Source organism: Rhamphochromis sp. 'chilingali', assembly GCF_963969265.1.
Source record: "Rhamphochromis sp. 'chilingali' genome assembly, chromosome: 20".
Lineage (NCBI taxonomy): Eukaryota > Metazoa > Chordata > Actinopteri > Cichliformes > Cichlidae > Rhamphochromis > Rhamphochromis sp. 'chilingali'.
In genome coordinates this window covers 882,704-905,410 of record NC_137947.1, presented here as the reverse complement: position 1 = coordinate 905,410, position 22,707 = coordinate 882,704, and the positions used below count along the sequence as shown (strand labels likewise).

The 22,707-nt window shown below is 47.2% G+C and overlaps 2 protein-coding genes across 2 annotated transcripts in view; one reads left to right on the top strand and one right to left on the bottom strand.

Annotated features, from left to right (window-relative positions):
• Nucleotides 1-21,867, bottom strand: part of pcca (propionyl-CoA carboxylase subunit alpha) — a 37,785-nt gene extending 15,918 nt beyond the window's left edge. The window contains exons 1-9 of the mRNA XM_080868461.1: nucleotides 21,757-21,867; nucleotides 19,303-19,380; nucleotides 19,110-19,157; nucleotides 18,355-18,423; nucleotides 13,109-13,222; nucleotides 12,105-12,158; nucleotides 11,896-12,027; nucleotides 2,899-2,935; nucleotides 698-776 (exon numbers count right to left, since the gene is read on the bottom strand). Coding sequence (XP_080724587.1) covers nucleotides 698-776; nucleotides 2,899-2,935; nucleotides 11,896-12,027; nucleotides 12,105-12,158; nucleotides 13,109-13,222; nucleotides 18,355-18,423; nucleotides 19,110-19,157; nucleotides 19,303-19,380; nucleotides 21,757-21,834 — 689 coding nt within the window. The 5' untranslated portion in view covers nucleotides 21,835-21,867. The remainder of the gene's footprint in view (nucleotides 1-697; nucleotides 777-2,898; nucleotides 2,936-11,895; nucleotides 12,028-12,104; nucleotides 12,159-13,108; nucleotides 13,223-18,354; nucleotides 18,424-19,109; nucleotides 19,158-19,302; nucleotides 19,381-21,756) is intronic.
• On the top strand, nucleotides 2,942-7,655 carry LOC308388019 (uncharacterized protein). The gene is made up of 2 exons (XM_080868462.1): nucleotides 2,942-4,679; nucleotides 7,523-7,655. Exon 1 carries the CDS (start codon nucleotides 3,698-3,700, stop codon nucleotides 4,487-4,489), a length of 792 nt encoding a protein of 263 aa, XP_080724588.1. The 5' UTR covers nucleotides 2,942-3,697; the 3' UTR covers nucleotides 4,490-4,679; nucleotides 7,523-7,655.
• Nucleotides 21,868-22,707: the final 840 nt, after the last annotated feature.

Here is a 22,707-nt window from a genome sequence, read left to right as displayed (position 1 = left end):
AGCACCCACTCCATCTGTTCTGGTTGTTTTCCATTACAGTGGAGTACCATTTGCTTGGGGTCATTAAAGCAACGCTGCCAAAACAACAAACATCATGACAATGGGAGACTCCGGCCTGGTACCAGGTACTACCATCTAATGGAAAACCCTACAAACCTGAACTGACCCAAGCAGCTACTAGTGGAAAAGGCCCACACATTTCTGGCCACTAGTTTAACTAGGGGCTGAATCAGTGTTTGGGGCAATAGTATTTTAACTGTGGTATTTGGAGCTACTTAAGATCAAAGAGTTTAACTAATGTGAGCAGAAGACGCTGCACGAGCATCTTCCATAAGCTGCAGACGTACGAGCTAATAGCAGTAGCTTTAGTCCTTATATTTGCAATATAAGACTGTACAGTATTACCTGAGGTAGAGTACTTTAAGTCATTACTACATAAGCAATGCTTGTAATAATAAAAACAATTACTTCTACGTTTTGTTCAACACATAATTGAGTGTGTATTTACTAAAAAAATAGTAAATGGCCTGTATCTGTATAGCGCTTTACTTAGTCCCCAAGGACCCCAAAGCACCACATTCAGTCATTCACCCATTCACACACACACTGGTGATAGCAACACTATAGCTGCCCTGGGGCGCACTGACAGAGTAGCTGATGGGCTCGTGTATACTGAGCACGTGACCAAGTACAATACCTCGTCTCCTCATCGTTCCAAGCAATCCTCATTCCTTTCCCTCCTCCACCTGCAGAAGCTTTGATCATCACAGGGTAACCTGGCAACAAAACAAAACAACTGCAAAGGTGCATTTTTCACAGTCAGGCAACAGAACAGAATGAAACTTTATTACACAGCTGTGGGTGTTACACAGCTCTTATAGCAGGAGGAATATAGACCTAAAGTAGTGTGTGTGTGTGTGTGTGTGTGTGTGTGTGTGTGTGTGTGTGTGTGTGTGTGTGTGTGTGTAGGGGGGGGGGGGGGGTATGAATGATCCTGGTGAAATATTCAGTGTACAAACAAGATGCAAATGAGTATCAGCAATTACAAACATGTGATATGTCAATTAAACAGGTGATGAGTAAGATTATGTTAAACTGTGTAATAGTCTGACAGCTGCTGGTCACAATGTCCTTTGGTAGCGCTCCTTCCTACACTGCGGGTGTAAAAGTCCTTCCTAAACTGCGGGTGTAAAAGTCCTTCCTACAGTGCGGGTGTAATAGTCCTTCCTACAGTGCGGGTGTAAAAGTCCTTCCTACAGTGCGGGTGTAATAGTCCTTCCTACACTGCGGGTGTAAAAGTCCTTCCTACACTGCGGGTGTAATAGTCCTTCCTACACTGCGGGTGTAAAAGTCCTTCCTACAGTGCGGGTGTAATAGTCCTTCCTACAGTGCGGGTGTAAAAGTCCTTCCTACAGTGCGGGTGTGATAGTCCTTCCTACACTGCGGGTGTAATAGTCCTTCCTACAGTGCGGGTGTAAAAGTCCTTCCTACAGTGCGGGTGTAATAGTCCTTCCTACAGTGCGGGTGTAAAAGTCCTTCCTACACTGCGGGTGTAATAGTCCTTCCTACAGTGCGGGTGTAAAAGTCCTTCCTACAGTGCGGGTGTAATAGTCCTTCCTACAGTGCGGGTGTAAAAGTCCTTCCTACACTGCGGGTGTAATAGTCCTTCCTACAGTGCGGGTGTAAAAGTCCTTCCTACAGTGCGGGTGTAATAGTCCTTCCTACACTGCGGGTGTAAAAGTCCTTCCTACAGTGCGGGTGTAAAAGTCCTTCCTACAGTGCGGGTGTAATAGTCCTTCCTACACTGCGGGTGTAATAGTCCTTCCTGCACTGCGGGTGTAAAAGTCCTTCCTACACTGCGGGTGTAAAAGTCCTTCCTACAGTGCGGGTGTGATAGTCCTTCCTACAGTGCGGGTGTAAAAGTCCTTCCTACAGTGCGGGTGTAAAAGTCCTTCCTACACTGCGGGTGTAAAAGTCCTTCCTACACTGCGGGTGTAAAAGTCCTTCCTACAGTGCGGGTGTAAAAGTCCTTCCTACAGTGCGGGTGTGATAGTCCTTCCTACAGTGCGGGTGTAAAAGTCCTTCCTACAGTGCGGGTGTAAAAGTCCTTCCTACACTGCGGGTGTAAAAGTCCTTCCTACACTGCGGGTGTAAAAGTCCTTCCTACACTGCGGGTGTAAAAGTCCTTCCTACAGTGCGGGTGTAAAAGTCCTTCCTACACTGCGGGTGTAAAAGTCCTTCCTACAGTGCGGGTGTAAAAGTCCTTCCTACAGTGCGGGTGTAATAGTCCTTCCTGCACTGCGGGTGTAAAAGTCCTTCCTACACTGCGGGTGTAATAGTCCTTCCTACACTGCGGGTGTAAAAGTCCTTCCTACACTGCGGGTGTAAAAGTCTGCTGCTGAACGAGCTGCTCAGTGCTCGTACAGTCTCATGCAGGGGTGGGAGGTGTCGTCCTTGATGGATGTCAGCTTAGACATCATCCTCAGCAAAACCCCAGCAGCCTTTTAAGACTGAGGAGTAAAACAGACTCTTTATATTCCCACACTGAGAGTTCTGCTTTCATCTGTTCCATCTCTTCAGATATCGTAAACCTACACAGCGTTTACATCTTTAGCTTCTGTGTTTAGCACATTGAGTTTTCCTACAATGATATTTTCAACATAATAAATGTGTTATCTTTTGGTAACAGCTCCATGAAGATGTGATGATTGACAGCAATTCAACAAAAATAAATAAATACATTTAAAAAATAATCAGAAATAGGAGTAAACAGCTCGAGTGGGCCAGGAACACGTGTGTGGGAGATCATGTCTGCAGTAAACAAACTCACTAAGATTCTTCCTGTCATCACTAAAGTTTACTGTAAACTTTTAGCACACAGAAAAACCGATGACTTACCAATCTGCTGTGCAATCTTCACAGCTTCCTCTGCAGTCTGACACAGGCGAGGAGTAAAACAAAGTATTTAAGGGCAAATGAATATATGGATCCATTACTATTAATACATGCGGTTTGTTCACAGCAGCAATCACCTTCACAGCTGCACTTATTGCAAGAGGTGCAGAACTATTAAAGTGCTGAGCAACAGATCAGCAAAGCAAACTTTGAGAAGTCTGAAGAAATAAATGATTCCCATTTTAACTGAGGCACAGCTGATCAAAGTCTCAGCTCTGTGTTGTGATATTGTAATTTACTAGGTTGTTTTTCATGATCTGGCTGCTGTAACCAACTTTTTGAGGATAAATAAATCACATTTCATCTTCACAACAAAGGGAATAATATAATTTTATCATCTGTTTACATCTCCATACACTCCATCATACAGCTCCAACCTCTTCATCAAGTTTGCGGACGACACAACGGTGGTGGGTCTCATTAGCAACAGGGATGAGACCGACTACAGAAGTGAGGTGAGACGCCTGGCCACGTGGTGTGCTGACAACAATCTCTCTCTGAATGTGGAGAAGACGAAGGAGATTGTTGTGGACTTCAGGAGAATGCACACCCAACATGCTCCTCTTGTGGCGGACCACCAGGTGGCTCCACTCACACACAAGTTGAAAGGAAGTGTGGGGGTGGAGATTTTGGCGCTGACTATATGTGAAGTTCTGTCAGTTAATAAAGTTGTTGGAGTGAGACACTGAGACCTCTCCTGTCGTTGTTACATACCTCCACATTGGTGACCCCTGTAGTGAACATGCTAAGGCTCGACGACGAAGCCAGCTCTGGCCTGGAAGCATCGGCGGCCGCCGGACCTTCACCTCCGCCGATGGCTGCGTTTGCTGTGGCGCTTAAATTGCCGGATTTTTGGCTTCACGATCCTCCTTCATGGTTCATGCACGTAGAAGCTCAGTTTGCTCTTCGTGGAGTTTCAGCCGACGACACTAAATACCACCATGTGGTGGCCTCACTTGACCCGCTGTCAACCCGCCGTGTGATGACTCTCCTCCGGGATCCCCCAGCCCAGGGCAAGTACGCCGCCCTCAAGGGGCTGCTGCTGCGGCGTTACTCCCTCTCTGATGCTGAGCGGGCCGAGAAACTCCTTTCCATCGCGGGCCTGGGCGACGGCACCGCCCTCGAGCTCATGGAGAGCATGCTGTCCTTGCTGGGCGCGGAGGACGGAGGATTTCTCTTCACCCACCTCTTTCTTCGACAGCTGCCGGCTCCAGTGCGCGCTGGCCTTGCCAACTCCCCGCTATTGGCCACGAAGGATTACCGCTCCCTTGCGGAAGAGGCGGATCGCATCCTCCTGGCTACCAGGACTTTCGGCGTCCAGACGGTTATTCAGGACCCACCAGCGTTTTCCCCCTCCCCCTCACCGATGCTCCACGGGCCCTCCGACTCGTCCACTGTGGCCGGAATCGCTGCACGGCGGCACCGCGGAAAGGGGCTTTGTTTTTATCACCAGCGTTTTGGAGCAAAGGCACGGCGCTGCCTCCCGCCTTGCAGTTTCCAGACCCAGGGAAACGGGCATGTCAGCGCTCTGTAGCAGCCGCGACCGCTGGCAACAAGGAAAGGCTGCTTTTCTTAGAGGACTCACGCTCGGGGAGGCGTTTCCTGGTGGACTCCGGCTCACAGAAGAGCCTTCTTCCCCCGGCTGGCTCGGACAGGCTAGCTGAGGGTTGCGGGCCATTGCTAACAGCGGCTAATGGCTCTCCCATCAAAACCTTCGGTGAAAGGTTGGTGACTGTTTGCTTTCACGACCGTGACTTTCAGTGGAACTTTGTTGTTGCTGCTAGCTCTGTGCCTATAATAGGCGCTGATTTTCTTTGTGCTCACGGACTGCTGGTTGATGTTGCTAACAGACGTTTAATTGATGCTGTGTCCTTTTCCTCATTACCCTGTTTGACTCGGGGTGCTCAGCCCGTGGTGCATGCTAACTCAGTAGATTCGGGTGACGTTTTTCAGTGTTTGCTTTCTGAGTTTCCCTCACTCACTGTCCCCACTTTCTCGAGCACGGTGACGAAGCATGGGGTAGAGCATTACATAACTACAGTAGGGCCCCCGGTGTTCGCGCGCGCGCGCGCCGCCTCGACCCCACCAAACTGGCTGTCGCTAGGGAAGAATTTGCCACCATGGAGCGTCTGGGCATCGTGCAGCGTTCGAACAGTGCCTGGGCTTCTCCGTTACACATGGTGCCTAAATCTGATGGTCGGTGGCGACCTTGTGGGGATTTCCGCCGTCTTAATAATGTCACGGAGAACGATCGTTATCCCATTCCCCACATCCAAGATTTTTCCGCCCATCTTGCGGGGACCTCGGTTTTTTCTAAGATCGATTTGGTACGGGGATATCACCAGGTTCCCGTGCGCGCGGAGGATGTCCCCAAAACCGCCGTAATTACACCTTTCGGCCTTTTCGAGTTTCTGCGCATGCCGTTTGGCCTGAAAGGTGCCGCCCAAACCTTCCAGCGGTTGATGGACTCGGTCTTGTGCGGGCTGCCCTTTGTTTTTGTATATCTTGATGATATACTGGTGGCCAGCAGCTCGAAGGAGCAGCACATGTTCCATCTGCGTCAGGTTTTTCAGCGTTTGGCGGAGCATGGACTGATTATTAATCCGTCTAAATGCCAGTTTGGGTTGCCCGTTCTCGATTTCCTTGGGCACCGTGTTTCCGCCGAGGGCGCGGTTCCGTTGCCTGACAAAGTCCGAGCTGTTTCGGAATTTCCGCGTCCCACGACTGTTAAGGCACTGCAGGAATTTTTGGGGATGGTGAATTTTTACAACCGTTTTCTCCCCAGAGCGGCACATCTGCTGAAGCCCCTTTATGGGGCGTTAAAGGGTAAAAAAGCTAATGACCCCGTTGACTGGTTTCCGGACAGCATCCAAGCGTTTTCTGATGCTAAGTCAGCGTTAGCTAATGCTGCCCTTCTGGCCCACCCATCCCCCTCAGCGCCGATTGCGTTGACCACTGATGCGTCGGACATAGCGGTGGGTGCGGTGCTGGAACAGCGAATCTCGGGTGTCTGGCAACCGCTCGCCTTTTTCAGCCGTACGCTACGTGACAGCGAACGCAATTACAGCGTTTTTGACAGGGAGCTACTGGCGCTCCACCTGGCGTCTCGTCATTTCCGGTTTTTTCTCGAGGGTCGTCACTTTACCGCATACGTGGACCACAAACCCTTGACGTTTGCCATGTCCAAGGTTTCCGATCCATGGAGTGCACGCCAGCAGCGCCAGTTGGCAGCCATTTCTGAGTTTACCACGGACATTCGGCACGTGGCTGGTAAATCCAATCATGTGGCTGACTGTTTGTCCCGTGCGCTGGTTTCTCCCGTCTTTCTCGGCATAGACTACTCCGCCATGGCTGCCGATCAGAGCGGTGACCCTGACATCCTCGCGCTTAAATCCACCCAGACGGGCCTCATACTAGAGGACAGACCCGTGCAGGACGGTGGTCCCCTCCTCGTCTGTGACGTTTCCACCGGCCGCCCTCGCCCTGTGGTTCCCGCTTCCTGGCGTCGTCAAGTTTTTGACTCGGTACATGCTCTCTCTCATCCAGGGGTCCGGGCCTCTGTTAAACTGGTCAGCTCTAAATTTGTTTGGCCAGGCCTTCGCAAATCTGTTAAGGAATGGGCGTCGGCGTGCATTCCCTGCCAGCGCGCGAAGGTTCATAAACACACCAAGGCGCCCCTGGAGCCGTTCTTCATACCCGGCAAACGTTTCGATCATGTGCATGTCGATCTGGTGGGTCCCTTGCCGCAGTCACAAGGTTTTACGCACCTTTTGACTGTTGTTGACCGGACCACCAGGTGGCCGGAGGCGGTCCCCCTGGCGTCCACTACCGCAGCAGTGGTGGCCAAGGCGTTTTTGTCGACCTGGGTCTCGCGTTTCGGCCCACCCGCGGACATTACGTCAGACAGAGGCCCCCAGTTCATTTCCGAGCTTTGGTCGGCCATGGCTGATGGACTGGGGGCTAAAGTCCACCGCACAACCGCATACAACCCGCAGGCTAATGGGATGTGTGAACGGTTCCACCGGTCGCTGAAGGCTGCCTTTCGCGCCTCCTTAAAGGATGGCAATTGGGTTGACCGCCTCCCGTGGGTTTTGCTTGGGCTGCGCTCTGCGGTTAAGGAGGATCTCGGCGCTTCCCCAGCTGAGCTAGTGTTTGGTCAGCCCCTCCGCGTGCCTGGAGAATTCTTGCCTGAAAATCCTCCTCCCTGCTTCGATCCATCGGTGCTCTCTCTCACCCCGCTTTTGCACTCGCTTCGGGTTCCTGGTCCGGTGCACCATTGCGTGCCTGACACCTTTGTTCCAAAGACTTTAGAGACTGCTAAGTTTGTTTTTGTCAGGCACGATGCCCACAGGACACCGCTGCGGCCGCTGTATGACGGCCCGTTCAGGGTTATTGAACCGGGCCAGAAACATTTTGTTTTGGATTTTGGGGGTCGAAGGGAGACTGTGTGTGTTGACAGACTTAAACCAGCACATGTTCTTCCGGACAGTGATGTAGTGCCGGCCCAGGCCCCTCGCCGTGGCCGACCTCCTGCGCTGGGGTTGACAGTCTCTGGTTTTCCCCCCAGGACTACCCCCGGACCACCAACGTTTGAGCCTCCTCCTGCCTTTCCTGCTCGCCTTCACCAGCCTCGTTCACAGGATGGACCTTCCTCTGCCTGTTCTCTCCCTCCCAGGTTCAGTCGTGCGGGTCGTTTGCTTAGACCCAGGGTCCTGGACTGAATGGAGACCTGACTGTGTGTTCAAGGGGGGGTATGTGTGGCGGACCACCAGGTGGCTCCACTCACACACAAGTTGAAAGGAAGTGTGGGGGTGGAGATTTTGGCGCTGACTATATGTGAAGTTCTGTCAGTTAATAAAGTTGTTGGAGTGAGACACTGAGACCTCTCCTGTCGTTGTTACATACCTCCACACTCTGACCATTGACGGAGCGTCTGTGGAGAGAGTGAGCAGCACCAAGTTCTTGGGTGTGCACATCACAGAGGATCTCTCCTGGACGTACAACACCACAGCACTGGCCAAGAAATCACAGCAGCGTCTCTTCTTTCTCCGCAAACTAAGAAGAGCAGGAGCACCAGCCCCCATCATGTACACTTTCTACAGAGGCACCATCGAGAGCATCCTGTCGAGCTGCATCACTGTGTGGTTTGGAGCCTGCAATGCGTCCTGTCATAGAACCCTCCAACGCATAGTGAGAGCTGCAGAGAGGATCATTGGTGTCTCTCTCCCCTCCCTCCAGGACATTTACAGCACCCGTCTCACTAAAAAAGCCCTTTGCATAGCGGCTGATCCCACGCACCCAATGCAAAGCTTCTTCAAGCTGCTGCCGTCGGGGAGGAGACTGCGGAGTCTCCAGGCCAGGACCAGCAGGCTGAAGGACAGCTTCATCCATCAGGCTGTCAGGAAGCTTAACTCCCTCCCGATTCTGCCCCCTCTCCCCTCTCTCCTCCACGGTCTCACTGAACTCTGTCACACACACTCACACACACACACACTCTCTGACTCACTCACTGGCCTGCACCAATTACCAGTCACTTTGTGGAGCATTGGACTGCCATTACCTCATAAGACTTTGTTGTTACACTATCTCTTACCGTACATTACTAAATCTCCATTTGCACTATTTGCCTACTTGCACTACTCTGCCTGGTTTACACTCAATGTCACTTACCCATTATATTGTATATTGTATAGCTTTCTTGTTATATGTAAAATTGTATTTATTTAAATTTTTACTTTTTAATTATTTTACTTGCATTTTTAGTCACTTTTATATTTAAATATATTTAAATGTTCATTTGCTATTTATCTAGGGATTGAGAGTAACGCAATTTCTATTCTCTGTATGTCCTGTACATGTGGCAGAATCGACAAATAAAGTTGACTTTGACTTTGGGGGAGAAAAAAAAAAAAAAAAAAAAAAATCCTGTTCAGAACTTTAAAGCTTAAAGCGTGGAATTAAAAATTCAAAGACAAAATCTTTAAATTCCAAAAATGAGGTTTTGCCAACTTGAATTCCTCCCTCAGCCTGAACATGAAGGTTCGTAACACCTCTATGAGAATCACAATGGACTGCACACATCACACTAAAGTGAATGCAGAGGAGAAGGAGCAGTATTAAGCCAAGCGTTGAAACATTAAGAGGTTAGAGTGATGTGCAAGGAGACTTTCTGAAGAAGCTTCGCTGATCAAACGCAATTTTTAGCTGTTTTTTTTAGAACTACGTGACTTTAAAATGTAACACCGTCGTGGTTTTAATTGTTAAAATGGTTAAACATAATTGAATCGTATTACAGCACAGCAAAATAATTGCACGATTTTTTTAAATGACAAGAAAAATATGCCATAAATATTAACATTTGAACATTTGCTATAGATGCAAAAATCCAGTTTAGCTTATGTGAGTGAAGTTGGCCCCCACCTTCTTCAAATCCAACAAAAGTGGTATCAAACGTTTGTGCTGCAAAAAGTTTCGTTTGTGCTGCCTTTGTTTTAAAGATATTAATGAAAAGGTAAAGGTCAAAAGGTCAACCAGCCCCCCCACATTGCCCAAATCAAACAAAATTGATGTCAAATGTTTGTGCTGCAAAAATTTTTGTTTGTGCTGCTAACATTTTAAAAATTTTAATAAAATAACGTCTTGATGCGTGCTTAATCATCCAGGTAAGTAAATCCCAAAAGGTTGATTATGTTCATCTGGAGAAACGTTTCGTCATCATCCAGGTGACTTCTTCAGTCTCAGCTGACTGCAGGTTTCCCCAACCTTATTAACAGTACATTTGCATAGTGAAGGAAACTAGCACCACTGAATGAACAATGTGCTGGGGGCTTAGTTCCATGATTGTTAGTATGCAAATTCTTATGACCATTGATCAATGACAACTAATCAAAGCCTACTGATCAATGGCCATGAGTCCCATTCACAGAAAGTGGGAAAGGCTACAATCACAGCATTGTAAGCCAAGCGTTGAAACATTAAGACGTACCCTTGGGCCCCCCTTCTCGATTCAGAGATGGTCAGCATCCTGACAGCCCGATGGAAGAAGCTGTCTCTCAGTCTGCTGGTTCTGGCCCGGAGGCTCTTCAGTATCCTTCCTGATGGTAGCAAACTGAAGACACTGCTGAAGGGATGAGTGGAGTCACCTGTAATGGAGAGGACCTTCCAGATGAGGCAGGTGCAGCTGCTCTCACTACCCGTTGTCATTTTGTCCTGCAGAACCCAGTGCAGGAGTCATACCACACAGTGATGCAGCTGGTGAGGATACTCTCAACTGTGCCTCTGTAGAAGGTGCTCATAATGGGGGTTGAATCTCTTGTGCTTCTCAGTTTGCAGAGGAAGTAGAGTCGCTGTTGGTCTTCTCCACATTCAGGGACAGGTTGTTGTTGCTGTACCACTCTGGCAGATGGTTAACTTCACCCCTGTAGTAGATCTCGTCGTGGGTCAGCAGAGTGAAGAGAAGGGAGCTCAACACACATCCTTGGGGAGCCCCTGTATTCTGTGCTCTTGGGCTGGAGGTGTTGCTGTCGACCCGTACTGTCTGCTGTCTTCCTGTCAAGAAATCTAGCAGCCAGTTATACAGCAAGGTGCTGATCACAGCAGATCCAGATTGTGAATGAGTTGCTGGGGAATGATGATGCTGAAGGCTGAACTGAAGTCTATGAACAGCACTCTGACATATGAGTCTCTAGTGTTCAGATGTGTGAGGGCTGAGTGAGGGGCAGTTGATTCCATCATCACTTGAGCGTTTTCACGAAAGCGATAATTTGATTTGATGCATGACTAACCGTTCAAAGCACTTCATAATGATGGAGGTGAGTTTGACAGGACGCTGGTCCTTAAAGCAGGAGGTAGATGACTTCTTGGGTACAGTAATGATGTTGGAGGCTTTGAGGCATGTGGGAACGGCGGTACTGATTTTGGCAAGGGATCTCCACACACTGTCTGGGGCGATCGTGGCTCAAGAGTTGGGAGTTCGCCTTGTAATCGGAAGGTTGCCGGTTCGAGCCCCGGCTTGGACAGTCTCGGTCGTTGTGTCCTTGGGCAAGACGCTTCATCCGTTGCCTACTGGTGGTGGTCAGAGGGCCCGGTGGCGCCAGTGTCCGGCAGCCTCGCCTCTGTCAGTGCGCCCCAGGGTGACTGTGGCTACAATGTAGCTGCCATCACCAGTGTGTGGATGACTGGATGTGTAAAGCGCTATACAGATACAGGCCATTTACGATTTGATCCTGTGATCTCTTATGAACGACCTCCAACGCTTCCGTGACTGGGATGTAACATCTCTCACTGTACATGTACTGTTTATAAAATTAGGGAAACATAACCTGCATTTGCAGGACAAATGTTTGACATCAATTTTGTTCGATTTGAAGAAGGTAGGGGGCCAACTTCACTCACATGTGTTTATAAGGTTGGAAACCTGCAGTCAGCTGAGACTGAAGAAGTCACCTGGATGATGACGAAACGTTTCTCCAACTGAAAATGTCCAGATGAACAGAATCAACCTTTTGGGATTGACTTACCTGGATGATTAAGCACGCATCAAGACGTTATTTTATTAAAATTTTTAAAATGTTAGCAGCACAAATATTTTTGCAGCACAAACCAGCACAAACGTTTGACATCAATTTTGTTTGATTTGGGTAATGTGGGGGGGCTGGTTGACCTCTGATGACCTCTAGAAATTTTTATTAATATCTTTAAAATGATATTAGCACAAACGAAACTTTTTGCAGCACAAACGTAGCACAAACTTTTGATACCACTTTGTTGGATTTGAAGAAGGTGGGGGCCAACTTCACTCACATGTTTAGCTTTAACCTATTAATTGGAAAAAAAATATTAGTGAAAAACAAAAACCATGACACAGCCGATGAACAGCCCTCAGACTTGATCTAGCAAACGCCTTCGCGTTTCCATGCATTGCCGTTTTGATGGCCCTACCTTGACAACGCCATCGAATCCTGGGATAGTGTTGACTTTGGCAGCCTTTGCAATTAGCTTGCTTTCAATTTTATCCCCCATCGCCTGGATAGCATGGGTGTCTGGGCCAATGAATGCCACACCTTCTGCTGCCTGGCAACAAGACAAAGTACCATGAGACTCCTAACAGACTTTGTGCTGAGAGAGAAGTAATTCACTGCATAACTCACCAGTCGTTTTGCAAACTCTTTATTTTCAGACAGAAACCCATAACCAGGATGAACCTTAGAGAGGAGAAAAAAGTCACACTTTCAAACCCAAATATACTTTAAAGGGGGTTTGGAAGAAAACTCCTTTCATGCAAAAAACAATTGCTTAATTGTACTTGTGAATTAAAAGCTGTTGACATCAAAAAGAGTCACAACAGTATTACTGCATCTGACCTAGAAGGAGACTCTAGCAGGACTGTCAATACAAGTCTGAATGCATGTTAACGGCCTGGACACTCCTGGCCGTAGGACTCCAATGTAAATAGGTATACATCATGCACTTTGTCCCCTTTCAGCCACTGAACAGGTGGCTGTAGCTCAGGAGGCATAGCAGCTCATCTAATAATCAGAAGGTGGTTCAGAGCAAGACACTGAACCTTAGTTTCTCTCTGATGTGTTCAACAGAGTGTGAATGTTAGATAAAAAGCACTTTGATAAACTCACCCACTGTACTTTGCATTGTTTTATAAAACATACATTACAAGCCTGTCCCTTTTATTTTGGAGGCAACAACTTAAAACAAATTACACTCATACATGTGTGTAAGCAACTACATCATCAACATAAAAGCCTCTCTGCAGCCCCACTGTAACATGACGGAGGACACTGCAGGAAATCTGAGCTTCAACTGAAAAACAAAATGACTCTTTGGAATACAGAAAAGCATCATCTTCATCTTAACATGAAGACAGAAGTCGATTCGGACCCAGAGTTACCCCCCTCTGCCTCCTAGTAGATGCACCTGTCGTATGAATTTCAAAATTTTACATCACCTTGTTCTTAAGGTATTCCATTCACAAGATTTTCAGAAAACCTGACCTCTGACCTCTAACCTTAAGGATGCAGTCACTGAGAATCAAACTCCTATAAGATTGTCAGTAGATGCACCTGTGGCATCAGGTTCTCGGGTCATCGACTTGGGCTAAATACACAAAATGAATATGCAAGTCATGTCATTCACTTACAGCTTGTGCTCCAGTCACTCTGATGGCATCCATGATGGCATCCATGTTCAAGTAGCTTTTACTGGTGGGGGCGGAGCCAACACAGACCGCCTCATCAGCCATCTTTACATGAACCTAGATCCATACAGAGCAGAACATTAACATCCACAGCAGGAGGTAAACCGAGGCTCACTGTGCGGCTAAAACGTCAACAACAGTTTTCACTGCACAGTAATCTACTCATATACCCATTCTTTGATTAAAGATTTTATTCCAGATGATGTGCTTTAAAGTCACTAAAACGGTAAAACAAAAAAGTGAAAAATGAATGCAAAGGTCATATAGAACCTAGGCACACATGTTGGGCTCGCTTTCACATCATACTTGTAAAAGAGTTACAGAGAATCATTTGTTTGAAGCAGCGGAGGCCTCTGTGACTTTTTGCACTGTTTTTAAGGGTGATCTGAAAAGATCTGAGCTCACGCTTCCTGAAGTGCCACTCTGTTTTTGTTTGAGTTTAAGTGCACTTTTTGTATAATGTGCACACGGTGTTGTTCCATGGCATTGCAAGAGAACATGCTCTACCAACGTCCCACAAACAAAGCACCGACAAACATCGTTTAAAGCTCTCCTGCTGCTCACAAAGGATCTTTTTGAGCCAAATGTTGATTACCATTCAAAGTTTACACTAAAAAGGTGATAAACCTTTAAGGCAGTAGTTAGGGCTGCCACAAACGATTATTTTGATAGTGGACTAGTCACCGATTATTTTTGCGATTAGTCGACTAATCAGATCATCATCCACTGGACGTACAGGTACAGCTTATTGCACCAGCAGCATCTGCTCTTATATAACTATCATTAGCTTACAGCGTTAAGTGTTTAAGGTGCTAACTAAAAGTAAAGACAAGTTGATGGTTTATTAAATTTTAATGAAATCTGCAGATTGTTTCGGTGAGTTTAATAAACTCCTTGCTATCTAAAATATAACAGGACACCGGAGTAAATTCTCCAGCATCTCACACTTCTGATAATCAGCTGTCTGCTTGACGTTTATTCAGCTGTGTAAAAACTATAACTTTAATCTCAGCCAAACCGATTTACTCAGGAACAAATAAAATACTGAAAAAAGCCAAACAATAACATTTTTAAGTTATCTAAGTGACTTATATATCATGTTTAACCTGAGTAGTGAAAGAGGGCGGTGGGTTTGAAAACGATTTGCCGGGAGTCTGGTGTTCTCACGGCTCTAGTGAGTAGTGATGGGTCGTTCGCGAACGAAATGGCTCTTAGAGCAGACTCTTTGAAGTGAATGAGGCGAGCCAGCTCCTTATTGGGAGCCGTGAGGTTTGTTTTTTGTTTTTTCACCCTCTCTCACCCTCTCTCTCGCCCTTTTTTCCGCTAAACTCCGCACACGCGGCCTGTACTTTGCGCTGGGCAGAGGGGGGGAGGGGCGTTAGTTACACTCGCAGTAGCACAGGAACAGAGCCAGAGAGAAAAAGCGCAAGGGACAACAACGTCACATTAGAAAGGTATAGTAATTATCCACTATTTTCAGTTGCGGATGATAAAGGATTCAGAAATCATGCAGGCCCATATGACAGAGAATGTGCATCTTCTTTTTGTTTTAATATTTTAATTTATATTTAATTGTGTTGTGGTTTGCAGTGTTTTGTGTTGTTTCACGTTAAATTTGTTTAAAAGGAAAAAGCTGAAAATTTAAATAGTTAAAAGTTTAAAATGTAAATAGTTTTTTTTGTATTATATGATTTATTTATTACATTTTATTTGGAGTGAATAAATAAAGTATATTTATGGTGGCCCTTAGAGACAAAGCACGTACAAACCCCAAAACGCGTACAAACTCCAAAACACGTAAAAACTCAGAAGCACGTACAAAAGACAACAGAAGTGCTCCAGGATGCTAGGTCGCAGTGTTGAGCTTTTGTTACCTAGTGGCTACACAAGCCAGGAAGTATCAACAACCGGATTTGGTGTGTGGTAGTAAGATCTTCAACGCACACCTCCAGCCAAATGGTGGACACCAGAGGTGAAGGGAGCCACCAGGCTGAAGAAGGAGTCCTATCGGGCTTGGTTAGCCTGTGGGACTCCGGAGGCAGCCGACAGGTATCGACAGGTCAAGCGTAATGCGGCTCGGGCAGTGGCTGAAGCAAAAACTCGGGTGTGGGAGGAGTTCGGAGAGGCCATGGAAAAAGACTTTCGGACTGCCTCGAAGAGATTCTGGCAAACCGTCAGACGTCTCAGGAGGGGAAAGCGGTGCTCTACCTGCACTGTGTATAGTGCTGGCGGAGCGCTGCTGACGTCGACTGAGAAAATTGTCAGGCGGTGGAAGGAATACTTCGAGGACCTCCTTAATCCCACTGACACGTCTTCCGAGGAGGAAGCAGAGTCTGGGGATGAGGGGAATGACCCGCCAATTTCCGGGGGCGAGGTCACTGAGGCAGTTAAACAACTCCTTGGTGGCAGAGCCCCTGGTGTTGATGAGGTCCGCCCCGAGTTCCTGAAGGCTCTGGACGTTGTAGGGCTGTCCTGGTTGACACGCCTCTGCAATGTTGCGTGGAGGTCAGGGGCAGTACCTGTGGACTGGCAGACCGGGGTGGTGGTCCCCATCTTTAAGAAGGGGGACCGGAGGGTGTGTTCCAACTACAGGGGGATCACACTCCTCAGCCTCCCTGGGAAAGTCTATGCCAGGGTGCTGGAAAGGAGAGTTCGTCCGCTAGTCGAACCTCGGATACAATGCGGTTTTCATCCTGGTCGCGGAACACTGGACCAGCTCTTTATCCTCTCGAGGATACTTGAGGGTGCATGGGAGTTTGCCCAACCAGTCTACATGTGTTTTGTGGACTTGGAGAAGGCATTCGACCGTGTCCCTCGGGGTGTCCTGTGGGAGGTGTTGCGGGAGTATGGGGTGTATGGCCCATTGCTACGGGTCATTCGATCCCTATACAACCGTTGCAAGAGCTTGGTTCGCATTGCCGGCAATAAGTCGGACTCATTCCCGGTGGGTGATGGGCTCCGCCAGGGCTGCCCTTTGTCTCCGGTTCTGTTCATAATTTTTATGGACAGGATTTCTAGGCGCAGCCAAGTGGTGGAGGGCTTTCGCTTTGGTGGCCTCAGAATCTCATCTCTGATTTTTGCGGATGATTTGGTTCTGTTGGCTTCATCGGGTGAGGGCCTCCAGCTCGCACTGGAACGGTTCGCAGCAGAGTGTGAAGCAGCGGGAATGAGGATCAGCACCTCCAAATCTGAGGCCGTGGTTCTCAGCCGGAAAAGGGTGGGTGCCCACTCCGGGTCGGGGATGAGTTCCTGCCCCAAGTGGAGGAGTTCAAGTATCTCGGGGTCTTGTTCGCGAGTGATGGGAGAAGGGAGCCGGAGATCAACAGACGGATTGGGGCTGCAGCAATGCGGACGCTGCACCGGTCCGTCGTGGTGAAGAAGGAGCTGAGTGTAAAAGCGAAGCTCTCAATTTACCGGTCGATCTACGTCCCTACCCTCACCTATGGCCACGAGCTGTGGGTAGTGACCGAAAGAACGAGATCGCGGATACAAGCGGCAGAAATGAGCTTCCTCCGAAGGGTGGCTGGCCTCTCCCTTAGAGATAGGGTGAGAAGTTCGGCCATCCGGGAGGGGCTCAGAGTAGAGCAGCTGCTGCTCCACATCGAAAGGAGCCAGCTGAGGTGGTTCGGGCATCTGACAAGGATGCCCCCTGGGCGCCTCCTGGGTGAGGTGTTCCAGGCATGTCCCACCGGGAGGAGGCCCCGGGGCAGACCCAAGACACGCTGGAGAGATTATATCTCTCGGCTGGCCTGGGAACGCCTTGGTATTTCCCCGGATAAGCTGGAGGAGGTGGCTGGGGAGAGGGAGGTCTGGGCCTCTTTGCTTAGGCTGCTGCCCCCACGACCCGGCCCCGGATAAAGCGGATGAAGATGGATGGTAGTAACAGGTAAATGAACTTTTTTAAAATTATTTGAATAAATATGAGTGCTTGTCTATAAATACACAAACAATACACACATGCTTTCAATTGTGTAATTTAAGTGATCCGAGTAGCTCTGTTTTGGAAGTTCAGTTAACTCTAGAAATGTGTTTTGGAGTTTGTACGTGCTTTGTCTCTAGGGGCCATATATAAACATATATAAATAAAACCACTTTTTTTACATTAGTAATTCCTTTTCTGCATAATTTTATATTATTGTTAATGATAAATTAATTAAAGCAACAAAACAACCTGAAGAGCCGGTTCGGAGCCGAAAGAGCCGGCTCTTTTTAGTGAGCCGAGCCGAAAGAGCCGGGTCTCTAAAAAGAGCCGGAAATCCCATCACTACTAGTGAGCCTTGCCCCCGGCTCGCTATCGAGCTAGTGGGTAACAGACGTCTCCGAAAACGTCGGAGCGCTTTTGAAAATATGTGGTGTCTTGATAAACTGAGCAGATATTTGAGGTTTACACAGCTACATTCTCACCTGAAAATATGTCAAACGTTTATTTTGTGACCCAGAAAGAATAATAAGAGTAATATTAAAACTAACTAGCTGCCGCCATTGTTGACAACTGAGCTGGGCTGCGCTATGAATTCTGGGACACAGCTTCTTCTTCTTCGGGGTTTAACAGCAGCTGGCATCCTTGTACATGCAGTGCTGCCATCTTCTGTTTCAGTCCGTTATTACACTCTTAAATCCTGCTACTTATTCCTGCGTCTTTTGTGATCTTACAAAGCTTCAAACGACGCGTCGACTATTAAATCAGTCGTCGACGATTTTAATAGTCGACTAATCGTGACTAGTTGACTAATCGTGGCAGCTCTAGCGGTAGTGTACATGGTAATGTCAGCACACAAACAAGGTTTTTTAATCATCAGTCAGGTATGAATAACATTAGTTATTATACCTGACTGTAACACAGTCAGTGCAGAAGCATCAGCTGATTTATCACTGCCCAGGTGTCTGATCCAACACTGAAGTGTTAACTATAAACTATGTAATATAAAACCATTCCTCTTTGCATCAACGTGCATTAACTGTTAACTCTCAGGATAAAGTATTTAAGTTAACCTGAGCTTGAATTTACATTTAACCTACTGAATCACATTCAGATCACACTGAGTTTGAAAATTCAAATGAAACCCTTGAACACAAAGACAAGTCCTCAGGTAGGTGTGAAATTAAACCAGCATGCAGTTATTCAACACGAGGTTATGTCTAACATCAGAGTTCCCCTGCTCCCTGGAAATGCACAGGTCGTGACTCACAGCGCTGGAGTCTACATCACTGTGAACAGCCACAGTCTGGATGCCCATCTTCTTGCACGTCTTGATCACCTGATTGAAAACAAGGAAAATACTTCACAGTGGAACATATCAGCAGGCACAGCCAACTGCACCAATCAGCTGCAGCATTAAAAGCACTGAGATATGAATAATATATAGAGGATGTCATTATCTGTATTGGAAATCATGGATCCCGGACGTTTACCCCACCACCACAGCCCCCGTGCTGCTACATAATATCAGGCAGCTGGTGGCTGAAAGGTGGACCCACTGATGCAGAAGTTAGCATGAGATGAAGAACGTAGGCAGAGCACCTTTCACAGCTGAGCCCTGCAGAGTTTCCTGCTGCAGCAATGAGACGGGCTGTGAGCTGCAGCTGCTCTCTGCTTCATTTTAAGATGAACAGCTTGACACGTCCACGCATGAAACACATTCATCGTGACCATGACTTAACATTAATCACACACGAAAACTCTATTTACAGCTGTGTGAATGCTGTTTTTGGCATTTGGATAGGTCAGGGGTACGGACCTGTTATTGTCAAGGATCACTTTGCTACCTGTGGTCCCATACGAGCACAAGTACTGTCACATTTAAAGAATTCTGGCACCAACTTGATGTGAAAGTCGATACATATCAGTGGCATTTATCCGTAAAGTCAAAGTGGAATTTCCTCTTAGTCCCCCCAAAACAACCAGCTGTTAACTGTACATATTGTGTGAGTCAATGAGAGTTACCCTGCAAGCAATCTCTCCTCTGTTTGCAATGAGGATCTTATCAAAGGTCTGCGGAGGAAGAAGACAAACAGCAACGTTGCATTACTACAAAGACTTTGTACTGAAAGTAAAATATATAGATTTTCTTAATCAGCATTGTTGAAAATATGAATGAATACAAAAATGAAATAAGCAGACGAGAGCCATGCATTACCTTTTCATTGGGACTAGATATGGTGGAATACTGAGCCTCTCTCTGCACAACACAGCATCTGGACTGGAGAGGGGAACACTGCAGAGCACACAGCACAACTTTACTGTTAGTACACACACACACACACACACACACACACACACACACACACACACACACACACACACACACACACACTCTGACCTCATTACTGATTCTTAGAAACAAGTAAATATCCAAATATGCTACAAAGAGCCTCTCATTGAAGTTTAAGTAAAGTCGGATATTTTCCTTTGAAGTTTTGCTTGAAGACTTCAAAGCATTCTTCTTCATTTTTATTGACAGTTTTGAGCCGGTAGAGCAGTGTGCTTGTGGCTGAAGTTCTACACAGGTGAGCAGGAAGAGACTAACTGCACCTACTTATGCTCGCCAGCTTTGACAATAACGGGGTTTATGCTTGAGCTCGATCGCCACCTGCTGGACTGTCTGCCTGCCTGCAGTCAGTGTGTAACCAAGCAGCTTTGGGAGGAGAGCGCGGAGTGCTGGAAACAGTGAAAAGTGTCACTGGCTGCGCTTTTCCTGCTTTATGTGTCGTTTCTCTGAAGCGTTGGTCCGTGTTCCCGTTGCATCGCTCCCCGCTGGGACTGCGATGATTCATCGAGTAATTCCAACGAATCGATTATGAAAAATTCTCGACACGCATTCTTCGCATCGATTGTCGTCTAACGCGCGGCTCTGTAGCAGATGCGTTTAAACACCAGCGTTTCTCCGACATTTTCAACTGAAACAAAGCTGCAACAGAAACGTATGCAGGAGCAGTGAATGAACGAGAGCCCCCAGCTTTAACATCACACTGCAGAACAACAGCAGCAGTGATGATGACGTGGGCACAGTTTAACGTGGAGCCCGAGTCTGTCCACACACCGTGACATGCTGAGCGTGGAAGAAACAGCAGCGCTGTTCCTGGAATCAACATTAAAACCTTTACAGGGAAAAAGTCACGGGAGGTCTGCATCAAAGCACCAGATCAACTTTCAGCTACAAAGTGTCTGACACAGCACAACATCTGGATCAAAACATGCAGATGAACTGTCAACTTGGTGTGACTCCGTGTTTGAGTTGCACAGCTCGCTGAAGGCTGACAGGTGTCGCGATAAGGTAGCTACCCCCTGCATCGGGAGCGCGCGCTGTGCATGGAGAGCAGTGGGATGAAGCGGGGAGCTTCCACAGACCTTCAATCAGTAGATGACCTGCGGCACCTCCTGAGCTACAGCCACTCCAAATGCAGGACATGGCCTGAGCTTTTAACTATTTGTTCGCAGCTTGTCACCTGGTTTCCGTCTGCCTGTGTTTGAGGTGCCGGTGTCCCAGTTGCACAAACACGGGATGTTTGGTGTGCAGGGTCACAGCAGCCGACTCAGTGCAGACAGAGGAGGGAGAGGGCAGCACAGTCCCGGGAATGTCTGTGGCATGAAAGCGTGAAGCAACAGGCCACGCATCACCCGCAGTATGGGCTCAAAATGTGGTCATAAATATTTTGTACTTGTAAATCAGTTTTGTATGTGTTAAAAGAATTTGTGTGTGCGTAAAAAAGATTTGTATGTGGACTTAGCCAAAAAACCTGCAAGTTACAAGTACGAGTTCTGACCCTATTCTTTTGAAGAACCAGCAAAAAAAACCAAACTCTTGTAGAGGACATAAAGTCAGAGCTAGAAACGACAAGGAGCAGGTGCATCTAGTACAGGTAGAGCTGCTGCAAAAACCCACAGAGCCCAGCAGCCAGCAACAAATTCTGGATCCTTTGCTTTTAGTTAGCAGTTAGCATTAGCAGCACATCCTGCGTCCGATGTGAAAGGACCTTTATGCTGCGCACTGTGACTCACAGCAATGGTCCTGGGTCAGCCCTGACTTTGTGTTAAACTAATCCTAAAGTAATAATGGTATTTCTAACCACTGATATACCACAACTTTATCCTTTCAACAGCTGCTGAAAGTTAGGGGACCTAGCTGCTATCGGATATTTATATAGAGATCCTCCAGCTTCAAACTGTATCACCCTTCAAGGACCTGCAGTTCAACCATCTGTTCTCTGATTGGATTGTTACATTTGTGATTGACATGACATTGACCAATCAGATGAAAGCAAGAGAAATAGGGTCAAAATTCGTACTTGTCACTTGCAGTTTACACATACAAAACTGATTTACAAGTACAAAATATTTATGACCACATTTGAGCCCATACCCGCAAGACTCAGTGTCTACTCTGCTGCACAAGATACGCGACACAGCAGCGCCAACATGTCAAGTTTCAGCGCAAAATACTTTGAAACCTCTAACAGTGTGGTACAGCCCCTCGTAATGGAAACTCCAAGTTTGTTTCCAGCGGCTGTTCCGTCACAGACTCTGCGGACTGTGCGTTAGCTGTTTGTGGAGGTCCTCTGAGTGAAAGCACAGACCCTGGCGGTCAGCTCACCTTTACAGCGAACAGAAGCCTCTTTAACGTCGAAGGAACACTGTGCGCCGCCATGTTGCCGATCATCCACAACGTCATGACGTAGCGTGCAGAGCGCACAGCCGCAGGAGGCCAGTGTGATGCCAAAAAGTGATTTCCGGTACTTAAATAGTAAATACTGAATCATGCCAAGCCAGAAAGAACATTTGTGCCATAAGGTAGAAGTGCCAATCAGTTTATAGCAAAGACACTTTAATATGTTCTTTGATTATGAACTCTGATTGACATTAAACATTAAGAGCGGCCAGGCCAACGGGGCAGCAGCAATTGCAGCAAATATAAGATAGATATTTAAAGTGACCAAAAATGTTTCAGGTAGATTTGGATAACTCTTTTCTCTTAAGAAATCAAATTTAAAAACTCCTTTTTGTATTTACTCAGGTTATCTTTGTCCAACATTAAAGTTTAGTTGATGACTGGAAGCATGTGAGCAATGTGTTTGTAGATATGCAAAAAAACAACAACTAAGAAATGAGGAAGGGGGCACAGCACTGCACATGCCCAGTGCAGGAGTCGTGATTCAAACCTTCCAGAGCTGCAGTCAGCCCTCGGATGAGCCTAATAACTTACACATGCTGAATTCTTTCTTGGCTGGAGAGCCTCCTGGGTTTAATCTAGGTGCAGAAATGTTTGCTTTGCACAAGAGTCCAAGAGCACCACTCACCAGAGCTGTGAAGATAGCACACCCCAACCCAAAAGTAACTTAAAATGCTTGGAACAAAATTTTCATTGGTATATAAACACGACTAAACACGCTTACTGAAAATGCTGTCCCTTTGTTTGCCATTAGGTTTCTGAGGGCCTCAGGGTGCTATCCTAGCTGATATTAACACATCACATGTCGGTTGCAGACACACTCACACCCAGACACTTCTTTAATTACATCCTTTAGCCTTTGAAGCTAAAGGGACC

Excerpts from the sequence above, each read along its gene's own strand:
- LOC308388019 (XM_080868462.1), top strand. The coding sequence starts at position 3,698 with ATGCTAAGGCTCGACGACGAAGCCAGCTCTGGCCTGGAAGCATCGGCG.